Below are 18,996 nucleotides of genomic sequence, written 5' to 3' on the forward strand. Positions count from 1 at the left end.
TATTTACTGTATCGCATGCACAGGAGTGTGTCCTGTGCGCTCTCCCGTGTTTTTTACTGTATCGGCCCGTTAGAAAATTGTCTTGTATGTTTGCTTTGTGTGTTGGATTTTTTCATGCTTCAGCTTCATGGTTCCTACATTGAAGCTTGGGAACAGGTTGCTATGCTATAGCCTGCCATGTGCGTGGCATGGCCTTCTACATTTTCTCTTTCCTCTCTCCCCCATTTCCACCATTTGGTCAGGTAGCGAGCAAGAAGTTGTGGGCTGGTGGCATCACAAGGCTCATGACCCTTTTGTGTTTGTATTCTCCCATAACTCCCCATGATTGTGGCTCAAAGGTGATAGGCACTGGTTGGCTTTTGTTAATATTTAAACAGTTAATCATTAGAATTGCAATAGTTTTAAACATATACTTTAAACACAGTATTTGCATCCCTTCAGTCCACATATCCAGAAAGCACTTGTCTAAATTTTGTTGTGCCATAATTCTTATGTTGATCCTTTGACAACGAGGTTTTGGTGCCCTGTTGGGTCTCTGATAAAGAACATTATGGGAAAAATGCTTAGTAAATAGAGCCTTAAGAGACAAAATTAGTACATAGGACCCTTACCTAATCTGTATTTCTTTTCCTTTTCGCCCAAGAAATTTATTAAGGTAATTGGTTATCTTGGTGTATCTACTTTGAATTTAAAAGGGAAAGACCTTCAAATTATTTCCTTCCCCCACTTTCAGAACTATTTTTCCTCTCCTTAATGCTGCATTGAAAGGAACGGATAGTCTCTGGTTTCTTATATCACCATGTAGCGTAAAATACTCTAGAAAAACTTAAGGCTGTATAGAACACAAATTCAATGTCCTTTATAAACATACTATATGCGGAGAACAGTTGCATGCAGATAAATTGCCAGTTATCATTTACTTCCTTCTCAAAGGGTTTAAAGTAATTTACTTACATTGGTGACAAATATGATAAATTAGTTGACACCTTATTTAAGAGGCATACAATTCTAGAAAATTGTTTTTCAGCCTTAGTTTTTCAGGGTTCTCTAGCTGTTTTCCTTTCTTAAAATTCATTCTTAAACTTCTGCCTATTTTGAGACAGAAAGCAGATTTCAAGAGTGTATATGTATGTGTGTGTATATATATATATATATATATATTATAGTCCTTGAAGAGTTTGATCTTGCTCACTGTTGCAATGATGATGCAGTATGAAATAGAGAACATTTTATTTTAGTACTGGCAAGGGCAGCCTTCTTTACTTGTAAAGTCATTAGTCTGCAGATTGATTGTACACTGATCTCCATTTCATTAAACTTGCATCTGTTAGCTTTATATGAAGTATGTAAACTAACAGGATCTACTGACAAATGTTAATGCTAAAACCTCTAGCCACCTTAACTTTTCAAAAAATGTTTTGCAGGAGAGGAACAGATGGACGATGTACTTGTTAACTCTGAGCTATTTATGGATGAGCCACGTCCAGTACAGATAGTTCTTGCCCATGAAGATGACCATGACTTTGAACTTGATGAAAAGGCCTTGGAGCAGATTTTACTACAGGAGCACATACGAGATCTCAACATAGTTGTGGTTTCTGTGGCTGGAGCCTTCCGAAAAGGCAAATCATTTCTTCTGGATTTCATGCTTCGATATATGTACAGCAAGGTAAAACTAACCCCTGTTTTTTTTTTTTAACCCTATAGCCCTTAAAGTACTTGAACAAAATGTAGGTAGGCAAGGATTCCAAATTGAACCAGTTCTCTTGACAGTCTATCAAGCATTTATTGTATAACTGTTTGATTGCTTGCCCTAATTAATTGTAAAGGCACTGTTGTATTGGGCTAATCTTTTATGTTATGTCAAATATTTCTGTGCAGTTAGTTCAAGTTTTCTTCTTGAAAAAACCACTGTTTGACTCAGTACATCTTGAATTGACAGCACAGGTATAGAGATTTTTACCTCTGGCTGAAATCTAGTTCAAGTTGGTTATGATAAAGTAAATAATAGGGATGGGCATGCAGGAGAAACGAAATAGTAAATGAGAAAATTTCCTATTTTGTTTCTGGTTATTTTCAAAATGTAATGATTTAAATTCCGATTAAATTTAGTTGGAATCTTGTTCCGTTTTGAAAATTGGCCTAGGCACGAAGCTGGGACCTCACCTAGGGAATAGGCTGAGACCCAAAACAGGGGCCCCAGCTTAATCTGGAATGCAAGTCTGGTATCTTAGCCTAGGGCTTGTCTAGGCATAGGTCATGGCTTTTGCCCAAATGCAATGCTGGGGTCTCTGCCTGGGCCCTGGCCTAACGCCCGGGTCCTTGGCTGAGACCAAGCAAAAGCCAAGGCCACAGATATTTTTTCACTTACTTGATCAGTTGTTCCTACCCAGTCTGGAGGCCTGGTCCTGATGCCTGAGCCTCTGACTGTACCCAGGCCAAGATCAGGTCCTTATGCCTGGGCTGGGGCCTGACCTGTAGGCTGGTTACTGATGCCTGGGCCTTGGCCTAGGCTGGGGTCCAGTCTGGAGAATGGGTTCCGACACTGGGGTCTCAGCCCAAGGTCAGGCCCAGACCTCTGAGGTCCTTGTTATACGTCTTATTTCTTTCTAATTGAAATGACTATATGTGCTGGAGTAAATTAACTGGTGCATCATTTCAAGAAGAAGGACAAGACGTGTGCCGAGGACCTCAGACGCCTGGGCCTCAGCCTCTGGACTAAGCCTAGCTTCATGCCTAGTCTGGGCCTCAGTCTCATTTACAGGTTAAGTAGACCTTTTTGCATTGTTTGTTTTAATGAAATAAACAAAATGAAATTTGCAGGGAACCCCCTCCCCCCCCCCCCCCCCCAAAAAGAAACAAAAAGAAACAATTTTTATTTGCTCCCATCCTCAGTGTTCTGGCAGGTCAATCCCCATGAGTGGGTTATGCATCTCTGCCAGCAGATGGAGACAGAGCAAGAGCTGATGTCACAGCTATATAGTCCTGTCATCAGCCTGCTAGTATTGTCTCCAGCAGGTGAAGGTCATGCATTTCCCTTCAGGGGATTGCCTACGAGTTTAAAAAAAAAAAAGTTGGAAAGGAGATATCAGAAAGACAAGATCTCTGTGTAGTACTGCTTGCCTCCTGAGGCGGTACTGTGTGGTTCCCTCCCTCAGTAGAATGCCTTCAGTCTGGTAGCCTTGAGTGGCGTGGACCTAAATTCGAATTGGCTTTTGTAGGCTGAGAGAGGCTCAGTAGTAAAGGTTTTAGCCCTCTGCCTCCATAGCTGGGACCTGTTCCTGCTCTCAGTCAGGGAGGGCTGAGCTCAGGTAAATTTAAAAACAAACAAAAAAAAAAAAAAAAGTGAAAAGGAAGCAAGCAGGAGAAGGGACTGTTTTGGCATTCAGCTGTCCCGCTCATGTCTCTAGGAAGTTCTGTGAGGTGAGGAGATGCTGCTCAACCTGCCGTGCCTGCACTCATTTGGCTAGGCCCTGCTCCCAGGCTTCTCCCTTATTGACGCGTGGTAAACCACAGGTAGCTTGGTGCAATTTTTGCTGTAAGCTGTTGGTGTATGCCTATGCGTCCATTCTCGTCTGTGTGTCCAGTTTGGGAGTTCTTCCTTCTGGACGCACATCTTGGGTGTCCCAGCTTAGGCATCAGTACTGGGAGTCCAATTTGGGCATACAAGCGACCCATTTTTTATGCATCCATGTTGAGCGTGACTTATTCGCACGGGTAATCTAGGTGCGAGCCTTTTATCGGTCTGTATGCTTACAGCCATAGCACCTGCTAAGAAGCCTAAGTGCCTATCTATTTGTGCTGTATGCCACATCAGGGCCATTCAGCCAGAACTTTCTTTAAGCCTGTCTCAGCGCTGTCTGGATGCTCAGATTTACTACATCCTGATTTTGCCGTCAAAGGTCCATTTCCTCAGTCTGAGGGGAGTGGGACTGAGGGAGACATGGCAGGAGTGTGTCCTTCCTTGATTGATCCATGTGTCAAGTCCTCAGGGGACACTGGCACTCAAGGGCCTGGAATGGACCCGTCCTTTTTCCTGGGTAGAATTCTTCCAGAGATTGCAGACATTTTTACAGGGCTGGTCTTCTGAAGCAGCAGTACTTATTAAGGTAGTTCCATGTGCTCTGAGTGCTCCATGGTCAAGCGCTGTGGCACACTGTGGTCAGTCAGAGCTTGAATGCAGGTGGATCATCATGTTCCCTGTACGTACCAGGATCATTCCAGACTGTGGGTTATGTTCCCTGTCCAGCAGATGGAGTTAGAACCAAAAATTCCCAGGGGAGGACCTATATAGCCACGCCTCCCTCGCCTCAATCCTCAGTATAGTTCTAACTCCAGCAGATTGAGCAGGGGACACTGTGGTCCCCAGCACTTTTCTAGTTTTATTTTCTCTTTGAGGAATCAATTAAATAATATTAGATAAAGGTTTTCTTCTAAGGGATAGGTTCTGTAGTGTTCTGACAGGACCACTCCGTTCAAAGAGAGACACTGTTTTCCAGTCAGGAACTTGCTGACAGGCTGTGTTTTTTGCCTGTCACTTTATTTCTCTCTTCCTCTTTGTTTTTTCCTCTTCCTTGCCTGGCTAGAGTGTGGTAAGTGTTATTTTTATTTCATTTACATTCGTTGGTAGGAACAGGAATTTGAGGGGTGAAAGTCTGTAGTGCCGACCGCTCCCCCTAGCCCCGGAGTTTTCCTTTTCCCCTCCTCCCTTTCAGGGAGTGATTGGAGTTCCCGCCCTGCAGCTCTGCGACGACCCATTCCCCGGAGCTGCTCACCGTCGGGACGGCTTTTTTCCCCGACGGTCTCTTGGGGACGGTGAGGGGTCCGGAGGCCGAAGAGTTTTATTAATTCGCCACTTCAGTTGTTGCCGCGCGCCGCAGCCGCCCCTCCCCCTCCCTCCCGCCGCGATGCAAAAATCGCCGAACGGCTCCGGAGCTCGGCACGGGCTTCAGCAGACCTCAGAGGGATTTTCTTCAGCTTTTCCTGAGGGGGAGTATGGCTTACCTGGTAGGCAGCTTGGAGGAGAGTTGGACCGCGCTGGCAGGAAGCGACATGCCCCGTTTCCCCTCAGCGCGGGAACGGCGGCCATTTTCTCAGCTGACTCTGAGGCAGCTCTCTGAGGAGGACGTCGACGCTCCTCTCCAGGTTTCCTCTAACAGTATGGAGTTTCGGAGCGCAACGGACCAGGGCAGGCAAGGGGACGACGTCTCGGGGGGCCCCTCATCAGCACTTCCCGCTTTTTCGCCAGAATTCATTGTTTTAATGCACAAGGCATTTTTACAGAGCAGGGATCCGAATCTTGGAATTTGGGGTCCCCCTCCCCCCAAACTGACCTGCTTGACACAGCTTTCGACGGCAGACCCTCCCTTAGGGAGGGCTTCTTTGCCCACAGGGGGTGCGGGGTCCACTCAGCCCCCCCCCCCCCCCCCCCGTGGTTCCTATACTGCTGCAACAACCGTCAGGGGATCCATGGCAAGATCCAGATGCGGATGATCCCTCCCTGGCGGCCCAGGTAGAAAGTGACGACCCGAGGGTCCTCCGTATTTTTCAAGCAGCGGAATTGGATGATCTCATCCCCCACATCCTCCAGGAAGTGGACATTGACCCTCCTCCGGATCCTGTGGCTCAGGATCCGAAGATTAAGAAAGGGGATCCTCTCCTAGCGGGTTTACGATCTCTAGCGAAAGCTTTTCCCACGCATCACAACATCTTGCAATTGATTTCAAGGGAGTGGGATACTCCTGAGGCCAATCTTCGAGTCTGTCGAGCCATGGAAAAGTTATACCCTCTCCCCACTGATTTCTTGGAGATTCTTAAGGTTCCTGCTGTTGATTCAGCGGTATCGGCGGTCACGAAACATACTACCATCCCGGTCACGGGCGGGACGGCATTGAAGGATGTCCAGGATCGCAAGCTCGAGGTTTACCTCAAGCGTATCTTTGAAGTCTCAGCGTTGGGGATGAGGGCTGCTATCTGCAGTTCCCTAGCACAGCAAGCAGCTCTGCGTTGGGTACAACAGCTTCTCACTTCCCAATCTTTGCCACAGGCAGAGACTATTCAGGCTGATAGACTTGAAGCGGTGGTTGCCTATGGAGCTGATGCTTTTTATGATCTGTTAAGGGTCCTCGCTCGTTCCATGGTGGCGGCGGGGTCCGCTCGTCGTCTTTTGTGGCTACGCAACTGGGCGGCAGATGCTTCGTCTAAGACGCGCCTGAGTTCCCTTCCTTTCAAGGGTAGGTGCCTATTTGGGGAAGATTTGGATCAGATCATCAAATCTCTTAATGAGAATGCGGTGCACAAGCTACCAGAAGATCGCCCACGTTCTTCTAGATCTTTTTATTCCTCCAGAAATAGGTACCGGAATCAACGGAGGTCGCGTCCTACTAGACAGCAGACACCTCGGGCTCCTTCTACATGATCACGCACCTGGAACCGGTCCTTTCGAGGGCGCCGCCACGGTAAGGATACTCAAGGGGCAGGTCCTTCCTCGAAGGCTTCACAATGATGCCAGAAGGACGCAAGAGGGGATCCCCCACCTGGGGGGTCGCCTTACTCTTTTATAAGGAGTGGGCCCACATTATGTCAGATCAATGGGTGTTGGACATCTTAAGACAAGGCTACGTATTAGATTTTGTACATGAACCCTGAGATCGTTTTCTGTTTTCTCCTTGCGGTTCCCATCTCAAACAATTAGCAGTCCGACAGACTCTCGATCGTCTGCTACAGCTGGGGGCGATAGTACCGGTAGTGGCCTCCGAACTGGGAAAAGGTCATTATTCAATCTACTTCGTGGTTCCCAAGAAAGAGGGCACTTTTCGACCTATCCTGGATCTCAAGTCTGTCAACAAGTGTCTCAGAGTTCCTCGTTTTCGTATGGAAACGCTCCGTTCAGTGTTAGCAGCCGTGCATCCGGGAGAATTCTTGGCCTCTTTGGACCTTACAGAGGCATACCTTCACATCCCGATCCATCACCATCATCAGCGCTTCTTACGCTTCAAGATTTTGGGACAGCATTTTCAGTTTCGTGCTCTCCCTTTTGGTCTGGCGACGGCTCCGCGTGTCTTCACCAAGATCATGGTAGTGGTGGCGGCGGCGCTCCGCAAGGAGGGTATCCTTGTACATCCCTATTTAGACGACTGGCTCATTCGGGCGAAGTCGAGGACGCAGGGTTACCGTGCTGTAGACAGGGTAGCACAGCTTCTTCAGTCTCTGGGATAGATCGTCAATTTCTCAAAGAGCAAACTGATACCGTCCCAATCGCTGGATTTTCTGGGAGCACACTTCGACACCAGCCGAGCCAAGGTATTTCTGCACCCGGACAGAGCTCAGGCTCTGCGTGCTCAGGTAACACGGTTCATGGCACTAGTTGCTCCCATGGCGTGGGATTATCTCCAGGTACTGGGAACCATGGCCTCAACAATCGATTTGGTTCCGTGGGCCTTCGCTCATCTCAGGCCTCTCCAGAGGTCTCTGCTTTCGCGATGGAACCCAGTGTCGAGAGATTTTCAAGCAGTACTGCCCATCCCGGATGTTGTCTTGCTCAGCTTACAGTGGTGGCTGGACCCTCAACAATTAGCTCAGGGAGTGTCTCTACAGAACCCGGATTGGGTGGTCGTCACCACGGATGCCAGTCTCACCAGCTGGGGGGCGGTCTGTCAGGACAGGTCTCTCCAAGGCCGATGGAACAGTCCACTTGGCCCATCAATCGGCTGGAGACCAGAGCAGTCCGTCTAGCGCTGCAGGGGTTCTACCCACTGGTACGCAGTCGAGCGGTTCGGATTCTTTCGGACAATGCAACCACAGTGGCGTACATCAATCGCCAGGGGGGCACCAGAAGCCATCTAGTCTCGTTGGAGACCGAGTTGATGACATGGGCGGAGCTACACTTACAGCGGCTAGCGGCTTCGCACATAGCGGGCGTGGACAACGTTCAGGCAGATTTTCTCAGTCGACAACACCTGGATCCCGGAGAGTGGGAACTCTCGGAGGACGCAATGCGAAGGATAGTACAACGTTGGGGGAGACCCCATGTGGATCTAATGGCAACCGCGACAAATGCAAAGGCCACCCAGTTCTTCAGCCGCAGGCAAGAGCGTGGCGCGGAAGGAGTCGACGCGCTGGTTCTTCCCTGGCCTAGACAGTGTCTCCTGTATGTCTTTCCTCCGTGGCCTCTAGTGGGCAAGGTTATCCGACGGATAGAGACACATCAAGATCCGGTGATCCTAGTTGCACCAGAGTGGCCTCGTCGACCATGGTTTGCAGATCTTCTCAATCTGGCAGTAGACGGCCCTCTTCGGCTCAGTCATCTGCCACGTCGTCTTCGCCAAGGACCAATATTTTTCAAGGAGGCAGATCGCTTCTGTCTTGCGGCTTGGCTTTTGAGAGGCGTCAATTGAGATGGCGCGGATATCCAGAATCTGTCATCTCCACGCTCCTGAAAGCTAGGAAGACATCCACGTCTGTTACTTATGTCAGAATATGGAAGGTTTTTGAGGAATGGTGCGAGTCAAAATCGATTCTACCAACGCAGGCCTCAGTGACACATGTGCTTTCCTTCCTACAGGCTGGTCTGGATTTGGGCCTTGCCTATAATTCTCTTCATGTGCAGGTGGCGGCGTTGGGAGCCTTCCTACGTAGTAATGACAGGGAGCTCCTGGCCTCACATCCAGATATCATACGTTTTCTAAAGGGGGTAAAACACTTGAAGCCTCCAATTAGACCACCTTGTCCTTCTTGGAATCTCAATTTGGTACTCCGGGCTCTATGTGCACCGCCTTTTGAGCCTCTGACTTCGGCCACACTCAAGGATGTCACCCTTAAGACCATCTTCCTGGTGGTGATCAGCTCAGCACGTCGGATCTCTGAACTACAAGCTCTATCATGTAGGGAGCCATACCTTCGTTTCATGCCAGGGGGAGTATCCCTGCGGACAGTTCCATCTTTTCTGCCGAAGGTGGTCTCGACTTTCCATCTCAACCAATCGATAGAGCTTCCGTCATTTTTATCCTCTGATTCTTCTGACCTGCGTCTGTTGGATGTCCGACGTTCTTTGATACATTATTTGGAGGTCACTAATGAATTTCGACTCTCCGATCATTTGTTTGTCCTTTGGTCTGGACCCAGGAAGGGTTGCATGGCATCCAAACAATCAGTCGCTCGCTGGCTGAAAGGAGCGATTATAGCCGCATACATCTGAGTGGGTAAGTCTCCACCTTTAGCTGTTAAGGCGCATTCTCTACGCGCTCAAGCGACGTCGTAGGCGGAAAGTTCTGCAGTTTCTTCTCAGGAAATCTGTAGGGCGGCCACATGGAAGTCTCTCCACACTTTCGCAAGACATTATCGTCTAGACATTCGCGCGCCGTCTCACGGTCAGCTTGGAGACAGGGTCATACGGGCAGGGCTGTCCGCGACCCACCCATGATGGGGAAGCTTTGGTACATCCCACAGTCTGGAATGATCCTGGTACGTACAGGGAAAAGAAAATTATTCCTTACCTGCTAATTTTTGTTCCTGTAGTACCATGGATCATTCCAGACCCCTCCCTGGTTTTGGGGGTTCTTTGTGGGCCATCCCTGTTTTCCTGTCTTCACAATATTTTCACTCTGTATCTCTAGTTATTGCGAGCTGTGTCTTTGAACACAGTGCTGTTTGCAAGTTCTCAGTTACAGTTTTTTGAGTACAAGTTAGTTGCTGTCACTTACAGCTGTTATTTTTTTTCTATATTTTTGAGATTAATTGATTCCTCTGGTTCTGTCTCTTCTCGTCTTGGCTTTGCTAGTCCAGTACTGAGGATTGAGGCGAGGGAGGCGTGGCTATATAGGTCCTCCCCTGGGAATTTTTGGTTCTAACTCCATCTGCTGGACAGGGAACATAACCCACAGTCTGGAATGATCCATGGTACTACAGGAACGAAAATTAGCAGGTAAGGAATAATTTTCTTATACTGATGAATGGGGGTGGTTCTCCTGGTGAGGAAGGGACATATCCCCCAGATTTGGAACAAGAGAACTCCTCTTCTCCATTTCTTTCAGATAAATGAGTTTCCAAGTTTGATATCTCAGACCTTGAAAATCCTCTGAGTGACTGGGCATGACTCCTTGGGGACTCAAAAGAAGGATCCTATTTTGGTCAGCCTGTGCCAGGCTTCTTTCTTTCCACTCCTGGACATAATCCAGACATTGATTTGATCTGGAATGGAGTGCGCCAGAAGTGTCTGCAGGCAAGAGAGCAGTTGCGTTTCCTTAAGGTGGATGCCTTGGTGTATTCTGTCACGAAACATATCACCATCCCGGTAGAGGGAGGTGTGGCAGTGAAGGATGCTTAGGATAGGATTGAGGAAGGAGAAATTACTTCTTACCTGATAATTTCCTTTATCCCAGGACAAGCAGGATGCTAGTCCTCACATATGGGTGACATCATTAATGGAGCCCTATTGTGGAAAACTGTCAAAGTTTCTAGAAACTTTTGACTGGCCCTGTGAGGCCACTGAGCATGCCCAGCATGCCATGATATTCTCTGCCACAGGGGTCTCTCTTCAGTCTTCGTTATTCTGCGCTGCTGTAGGCATCGCGGAGCAGGAGCCTTGTGAGATTGTCAGTGTTTTGCTGACTAAGTCACTTTCTCAAATATATTCTCCCACACGGGATCTCTCAGGTTTCTACCGGCTGGTGAGTAATCTTTCTCGTTTTACACTCAGAGTAAAAAATTTTTTTCTCACACTTTCTTCTCATCGACGGCTGTCAACATTAAAATGGCTACGGAATTTAAAAAATGTCCCATCTGAAATTGGACAATGTCCATTACAGACCCAACCATGAGTGTTCTATGTTTGGGGGAAAACATGTCACAACCTGCACTAAATGTGCAGAAATGACTCCGAAGGGACAAAAAGCCCGCCAAGAGAAGATGGAGCATCTATTCCATCTACAACTTTTGCCATCTCCCTCTACCTCGACTAAATCCTCTCCGGCCGGAGTCTCAAAAAGAATAATTTTGAAAAAAGGTCATCCGGAAGGGTCGGGGGACCATCCATCGCAGACGTCAGATAGCATCGACGAAGTCTGTGATGGAACACCGCTCAAAGCACCGTCATCGACACATCGATGCCTGCGGCGCTTCTTTCCCCAGAAGAACCAACCGCGAAATGGCCAAGAGTTCAGGAAACACCGGTATCTTCGCCGGGGCCTTCACCCCATGAATCGCACCAGTAGTCTAACCTCCACAGAGCTCTGTGGAGGTTCCATCAACACCTACACCGCCACCGCGTACAGTTGCTCTGCCTGCACCAGCTATTCTGCAGGAATTGTCTGATTTCATCCGTCAAGCGGTGCTCCAGGCCTTAAAAGAACAGATGCTGGTGCAGACACCGGTTCCCGAACCGATGCCAGTACCTGTACCGAAGCTGGTGCCTGCACCGATGCCGAGACTACCATCGATGCCAATGCTGATTCCATCATCGATACTAGACCCGATACCATCGATGCTGATGTTACCTGGGGTTCCAGGACATCCTGAGCTGGTGCTGTACCAACTTCTCATGAAAAGATTTGATGAAGTAGTCTGTGCTCTTCCATCCATACCACAAGAGGTTCTTGGACGGATTCCCTTCGATGACCCGCAACCAAGTCCCTCAGGAGTTCCTTGTCCACCAAGATTCTCTCCCATATCTCCCCATCAAGAAAGATGATCTGTATGATACTTGGGATGAGGGACATGCAGACACTTCCTCTGAAGTCTGTAGGATCCTTCAGCTCCAGACCAAAGGAAAAAAACTCCACCAGAGGATTTATCTCTTACTAATTTTGTCCAGGATATGGCAGACACCATACCCTTCACCTTGGTGACGGAGGAGGATTCTAGGCAACAAACATTGGAGGGTCTCCAATTTGTGGATCCTCCAAAACCAGTAGTAGCCATACCTATTCATCAAGTCCTCCTGGACTTACAGCATCGACTTTGGGAGCACCCATGCTCAGTACCTGCTGTCAATAAAAGAATGGACACTATTTATTTGGTACAGTCTGTTCCTGGCTACCAAAAGGCACAGCTTCCACACCAATCAGTGGTTGTGGAATCCGCACAAAAGAAATCAAAAAGGATAAGGCCAAGGCCGCATTCCTCCACTCCCCCAGGAAAGGATCATAGATTCTTAGATTCTCTGGTAAGAAAGATTTACCAAGGAGCCATGTTAAATACCAGAATTTCATCTTATCAGTTATACATGACTCAATATCAAAGAAATCTGTGGAAACATGCAAGACTTTACAACATTACCACAGCAATATCAACAAGCAGCCCAAGCAATTATTCACAAAGGACTTGAAACTGGCAAGCATGAGTCCAAGCTGCTTATGATGGATTTGAAACAGCCTCCAGAGTAGCGGCCTCTGGGATAAGTGCAAGACAGGCATGGCTAAAAGCCTCTGACCTCAGGCCTGAAGTCCAGGAGAAATTGGTTGACTTGCCATGTCTAGGTGACAACCTCTTTGGTTCCAAGGTGCAAGTTGCAGTTGCACAATTAAAAGAACACAGAAACCCTGCGCCAACTTTCATCAATTCCATAGGATTCTGCTGCCCAGTCATCTCATCGGCTTCCCAGAAAAGAATCTAGACTACCCTTCTATCGACAGAGGCGTCATTACCCTCCAGCAACAAGAGGCAGATCTACTAGGCCGCAGCAAAGAGCTCAGTCCAGACAACCTAGGGCGGCTAGGCCTCAACCTCCACCGCAGACGGGACCGGCTGCAGGCTTTTGAGGTTTTTCCCCAGAGAACAAGGCCATCTCTTCAATCCTCAACCACATCTTCCGGTAGGAGGCAGTGTCCTCCTTCTACAACCATTGGTTACAAATAACAGACCAATGGGTGCTTGCAATAATATCTCTAGGTTACCAACTCAATTTCCTCTCAATTCCGAGAGATTCTCCTTAGACCTCTTCCTCTAACTGAAAATCACATAATCCAATTGCAAGTAGAATTATCCACTCTTCTGAGAGCCAGGGCTGTAGAGCCGGTGCCCCGGGCTCAGCAGGGCAGAGGATTCTACTCCTGTTATTTCCTCATTCCAAAGAAAACCGGAGGCCTATGTCCCATCCTAGACCTCAAATCTCAACAAATTTCTGAAGAAAAAAGTTCAGGATGGTTTCTGTAGGCACCATCCTTCTACTTCTTCAAACAGGAGATTGGCTTTGTTCTCTGGATCTTCAAGACGCTTACGCTCATATTCCAATCTTCCCTCCTCATAGCAAGTATTTCCAGTACAGAAGTCAATCTCAACAAGGAGCTCTGGCTTCCCTCAGTCAAACAATTACTCTACTTCACTCCATGGGCTTTCTCATCAATTATCAAAAGTCCCATCTCACCTGCTTCAATTCATAGGAGCAGAATTGAACACCATCCTCTCAAAAGCTTTTCTACCCGAGGATTGGGCAGAAACACTTTCCCTACTGGCAAACTCTATTCACTCAAACAAGCAACACCTCATCAGTTTCTAACCTTACTAGGCCACATGGCATTCACAGTTCATGTCGCTCCTATGGCAAGGTTAGCCATGAGGGTAACACAATGGATCCAAGCCATTCAACCACTGTCCTCTCCAATTCAAGTAACCCACCAGCTACGTTCCTCTCTACTTTGGTGGGCAAACAAGGACAATTTGCGCAAGGGCCTACCCTTCCAACAACCAGTCCCACAGATTACTAACTACAGATGCATCCACCTTGGGTTGGGGAGCTCACAAACAATCTCCAAACCCAAGGTACTTGGGCAAAACTCGAAGCAACATTTCAAATCAATTTCCTGGAGCTTCGAGCTATACGTTATGCGCTGCATGCGTTCAAAGACTGACTTTCACACAAGACTGTTCTGATCCAAACGGACAACAAGTAGCCATGTGGTACAACAACAAACAGGGAGGTACGGGTTAGTATCTCCTTTGTCAAGAAGCTGCACAGATTTGGGACTGGGCCCTGACACACTCAGTTTCTCCGGGCCACTTATCTGGCAGGCATTCACAATGTAGTGGCGGATCGACTCAGTCGTCAGTTCCAGCCACACGAATGGTCCCTGGATCCCTTAGTAGCGACCAGGATATTTCAACGTTGGGGACAACAAACAATAGACCTCTTTGCGTCCTGCCTGAATCACAAAGTGGACACATTCTGCACTCTATACAGACAGAATCACCAACTAGCCAAGGACGCCTTTGCTCGCCCTTGGAACTCAGGCCTTCTGTACGCTTATCCTCCGATACCACTAATAACCAAAACTCTAGTGAAGCTACAACAGGACAAGGGATCCATGATACTCATAGCCCCGTATTGGCCTCGACAAGTATGGTTTCCCACACTTCTAGACCTCTCGATCAGGGATCCAATTCGCCTGGGTGTAGCTCCCTCTCTCATAACTCAGGATCAGGGTCTGTTGCGCCATCCCAACCTTCAATCCCTGTCCCTGACAGCATGGATGTTGAAAGCTTGATTTTACAACCACTCAATCTTTCAACCAATGTGTCTCAAGTGCTTATAGCTTCACGTAAACCTTCAACAAGGAAGAATTATTCTTAGAAATGGAAAAGGTTTGCCTTGTGATGCATGCAAAAGAGCTGATCCTTTCCCCTGCCCCACAACTTCTCTGCTGGACTACTTATGCCATCTTTCAGATTCTGGTCTCCAGACTTCATCTGTTAGAGTACATTTAAGTGCAATCTGAGCTTACCATAAGATGGGAGATGCACCAATATCCATACAACCTCTTGTCAGCAGGTTTGAGAAGTTTAACTCAACTTAAACCACCAATTCGGCCATCAGACACAGAATGGGACCTGAATCTGGTCTTAACAAGACTCATGCGTTCTCCTTTTCGAACCCATGAATTCCTGTGATGTTAAATTTCTCACATGGAAGACTATCTTCCTCATAGCCATTACATCAGCTAAAAGGGTTAGTGAGTTACAAGCACTTGTCACGTACTCACCCTATACAAAATTCCTGCATGACAGAGTGGTTCTCCGTACACATCCAAAATTCCTTCCCAAAGTAGTTACGGAATTCCACTTTAACCAATCCATAGTTTTACCCACATTCTTTCCAAGGCCTCATTCTCACCAAGGAGAACGAGCCTTACATACCTTGGACTGTAAACGTGCGCTAGCATTCTACTTATACCACACTGCAGTCCACAGGAAATCCACTCAACTCTTTTTGTATCTTATGATCCAAACAAACTGGTAAAGCAGAGGGTAAACATACTCTATCCAACTGGTTAGCAGATTGCATACAGTTTTGCTATGAAAAAGCAGGCCTTCCTATCCAAGGGCGAGTTCTCTTCACACCTTTGCAGCTCATTACTGTTTGGACAAACAGGGATGACAAGATTCAGCTTTCCTTGGAATCACTGCTGTCCTTCCTCGCACTGTAGAGGCAACATCCAGGGGGAAAGTCTCCCAGAGCACACGGTAGCAAGGTCCTGCTCTGTCCTCCTCAGACCCCAGCAGGAGACTGAGACTGCTCTGCTAGGGACTCCTTTTTATATCATGTTGACTCCTCCTCCAGTAGCAAGGGATTGGCTCCTAGGGCCCCACCCTCTGTTTTGCCGTCCCCCTGTAGCCAGGGATTGGCCTCTGGATCTCCACCCTCTTTCCCACACCTGTGGTTTCTCTTTCTCTGTGGTTACAGGGGGAAAGAACCAGGGTGCTTCCTTGACTTTGTGTTGCTGGGTTTTTCTCTTCTCCCCCCCCCCCCCCCCCCCCCCCCCTGGATTTTTGGTTCCAGGGAGTTTTTGTTCCTGGGACTTTGTTCTACCTCCCCAGGCTGGAATATAGACCCCCTCACAGCTGAGTGTTCCTTTTGTTGAGAAACATAAATGGTTGACTATTGATGGTAATGTTCAAGTATAATTGGTTTGTCCAAAGTTTGGCGTTTCCAGAGAATAATGGCAGGCTGATGTTGGGGCGGTACTATATAGCCATGACGTCATCTTTTGCTCAGTCTCCATTTGCTGGCAAAGGTGCATAACCCACTCGTGAGGATTGACCTGTCCTTAAGAAAGGAAAGGAAATGATCAGGTAAGTAGTAGTTTCTCTTTGTAAGCTGTTTAAGAACATAAGAACATAACATTTGGTCTATCTGAAATGAGTTTTTCTTAATCTAGTTCCTTGTGAATGAATATCTCACTAAGAATGGGCTATCAGTTTGGCACTAATTGGCACCCTTGTTGGTAGTTTCAAAAGAAACCAAAGATTGCATTGTAGGCAGACTTAATTACTGATGTGCCCTTAAACTGTTCCAGCACATTGTTGAGGCATGTTGGCAAGGGAGCTTGTACTGCTGCTGCCTATGAGATATACTAGTTTCCAAATGGATTACTTTTGTGCATGTCTTGACAAGAATGAATGCCAGGATACATTTCAGTCCAATTCCAGACTCAAATTTACTGCCCCTGTCCTTAATACTTGTCTTGTGGCAAAGAGCGGTTTTTTCTGGAATTCATAGTTATATACACAAGGAACATGCAATATGCCTGAAAGTTTTGTTATTCAAGCCAATGGCATCCAATACAATTGGAACAATTTGTTTCTGCCATATTTTCTTGGTCTCTGATTTCATCATTTGATTCTTGAGGATCTTCTTGCTCCATATAATTCACAGAATGTCATTTTGTACTGACACTTCTGTCAGCAATGTAGTTTGTGCTTTTCTCCTTTACCACAATGTCTGATTTTCTTGTATCAAGATTTTAACTTGGTCTTTGGTAGGATATTTTCTAGTTTTCAGTCTAACACCTTTTCACAACAAATTTATACTAATTTTGTTTTTATTTTTTTTAAAAAACTACTGTATGGAGAAATGACAAATTTTGAGTTTCCAGAATTGATTGCTTGCCTGTTGTGATTGGTTCTAGTAAAGATACAATTGATCTTTATGCTTAGAATTGGCAGTTTACTTTGCTCAAATAAAATGTTTATCAGATTGTAACATATTGCTATTACCTTCAAAATTTAAGTTGCTCATTACTGTATCACCCAGACCACACTGTCATTTTGAGCAAAATACATTTTTTGTCTCAGCTCAATGGAGCAGAGACTTACTAGATGGCAAAATGTTTGTCTTCATGCCCTGGAATGGGTAAACTTTATATGAACATAAGAAAATGCCATACTGGGTCAGACCAAGGGTCCATCAAGCCCAGCATCCTGTTTCCAACAGTGGCTAATCCAGGCCATAAGAATGTGGCAAGTACCCAAAAACTAAGTCTATTCCATGTTACCATTGCTAATGGCAGTGGCTATTCTCTAAGTGAACTTAATGGAGGTAAGTCCTTGAGGGGGAGTGGGATATTTGACGACTTTACTTTTGAAAGTTGGTGAGGGATTTGAGGAGGTGGGGCAAAGTTGGCATTTTTTTTCCAGATGTACCTTGTACAAGTGAGAAAGAGATGGTGGCTCTGATTAAGGAGCATCAATGCATCATAATCATCAGCCTCTCCGGAGGGCCAACTGGCTCTGGCCAAATGCTAACATTTTTCCTACAAGTGTCCATTTTTCCAAAGACATCCCTTCTGCTCCTTGGCATCTTTGAACTTTTCCCACTGTTCAGCACCAATAGAGGTCAAAGGCTCAGCTGCAAATGCAGCCTAAGCCTGGGAACAGTTTAATAATGTTAACACCTATCTCTTCCAATAGTGGGGAGGGTACAATCCTTCCTCCCAGGATGACTCCATGTCACCAAGGACTGATGGTTTTTCAAAACTGTGGTGTATAGCTACTGTTTACTTTGTTGCCCTCTGACCCAATGGATTTCAGTCTTCTGCTCTGACCCTTCTAAATTTGTCCATTTGCAATTAAAAGTGGAGTTTCTCCTTCAGCAGAAGGTAGTCAGATCTGTCCCTTGTCAGGCATGTGGTCAGAGATTCTATTTCCTAATCTCGTAGAAAGTCAGGGGAATTAATGCCTATTCTGGATTTGTAGAGAATGAAGAAGTTGTTAATTTGGGAGAGTTTCAAGATGAACTCCCTCCAGACTGTTCTTCTTTCAATCATCCAAGGGGTTGGATGTGAGCTCTGGATCTGAAATTTGCTTATGCACACATTCCCATACATCTCATGAATTGAAAATTCATCAGGTTTGTGGTGAAGGACATGCAGTATTAATACAAAATGCTTCCATTTTGGATTCTCAGCAGCCCCAAGTGTGTTCACAAAATCTGTTGCAGTGATGGTAGCACAGTTTCTTTGGCAGTGAGTCTGTTTTGTTTCCTGTACTATTGGTGATGGGTCCATCTCTGTCAGGAGTTGTGGAATCGCTCAAAGACAGTTTAGTTCCTCTGGTCCCTGGGTTCCTGGTTAAAACCTGGTTCCATTTAAAAGAAGTCAGTTCATAGGAGCCTGGATAAACTCACTGCATGAAAGTGTTATCCTCAGTCGAAAGAACCACTTCCTGAAGGGCCCAGTAAGGTCTTTCCTTCAACAGGCCTGATCATCAGTAAGGTCCTTCTTGGTCTTTCTCAGATGCATGGCTGCTGCAATGAATGTGGTTCCTCTGACTTGTCTGCATGGAATGAGCTTTGTCTGTCCTTATCCCACCAAATTTCCATGACACTTGGGTTGAGAACCACTCTTCAGAAGTGAATGAATCCTGAAGTTCTGAAGGGTGAGCCTCTTGTTGCACATTCACCATATTGAAGGACTCTGTATACAGAGGCCTACACCAAGGGGTAGGAGCCACATACAGATGTGGCGTGTATCCATTGTGATTCCCAGTGGAGTCATCTGCAAATCAACCACCTGGAGTTGTCATCCACTGTACTGTAAGGTCTTTCAATTTCTTTTGGGAAAAAGAATCTTGATCCCCCATGGACAACCAAGTGTCCATGTTCTATATAAACAATTAGGGACTTACAGCCCTTGCCAGGAGGTCCTCCAAATCTGGTTATGGACAAGACATCAGAATGTCCATCTCCAGGTAACCTACCTCCTAGGAATCCAGAATACATTGGCGGAT

At 46.6% G+C, this 18,996-nt stretch overlaps 1 protein-coding gene across 1 annotated transcript in view; it reads left to right on the top strand.

The window, feature by feature from the left end:
* Window positions 1–18,996, top strand: part of ATL2 (atlastin GTPase 2) — a 476,945-nt gene that overhangs the window by 104,703 nt on the left and 353,246 nt on the right. The window contains 1 exon segment of the mRNA XM_029594487.1: window positions 1,425–1,669. Coding sequence (XP_029450347.1) covers window positions 1,425–1,669 — 245 coding nt within the window.

The sequence above is a fragment of the Rhinatrema bivittatum genome, chromosome 3 (assembly GCF_901001135.1).
Source record: "Rhinatrema bivittatum chromosome 3, aRhiBiv1.1, whole genome shotgun sequence".
In the NCBI taxonomy this organism is placed as follows: Eukaryota; Metazoa; Chordata; class Amphibia; order Gymnophiona; family Rhinatrematidae; genus Rhinatrema; species Rhinatrema bivittatum.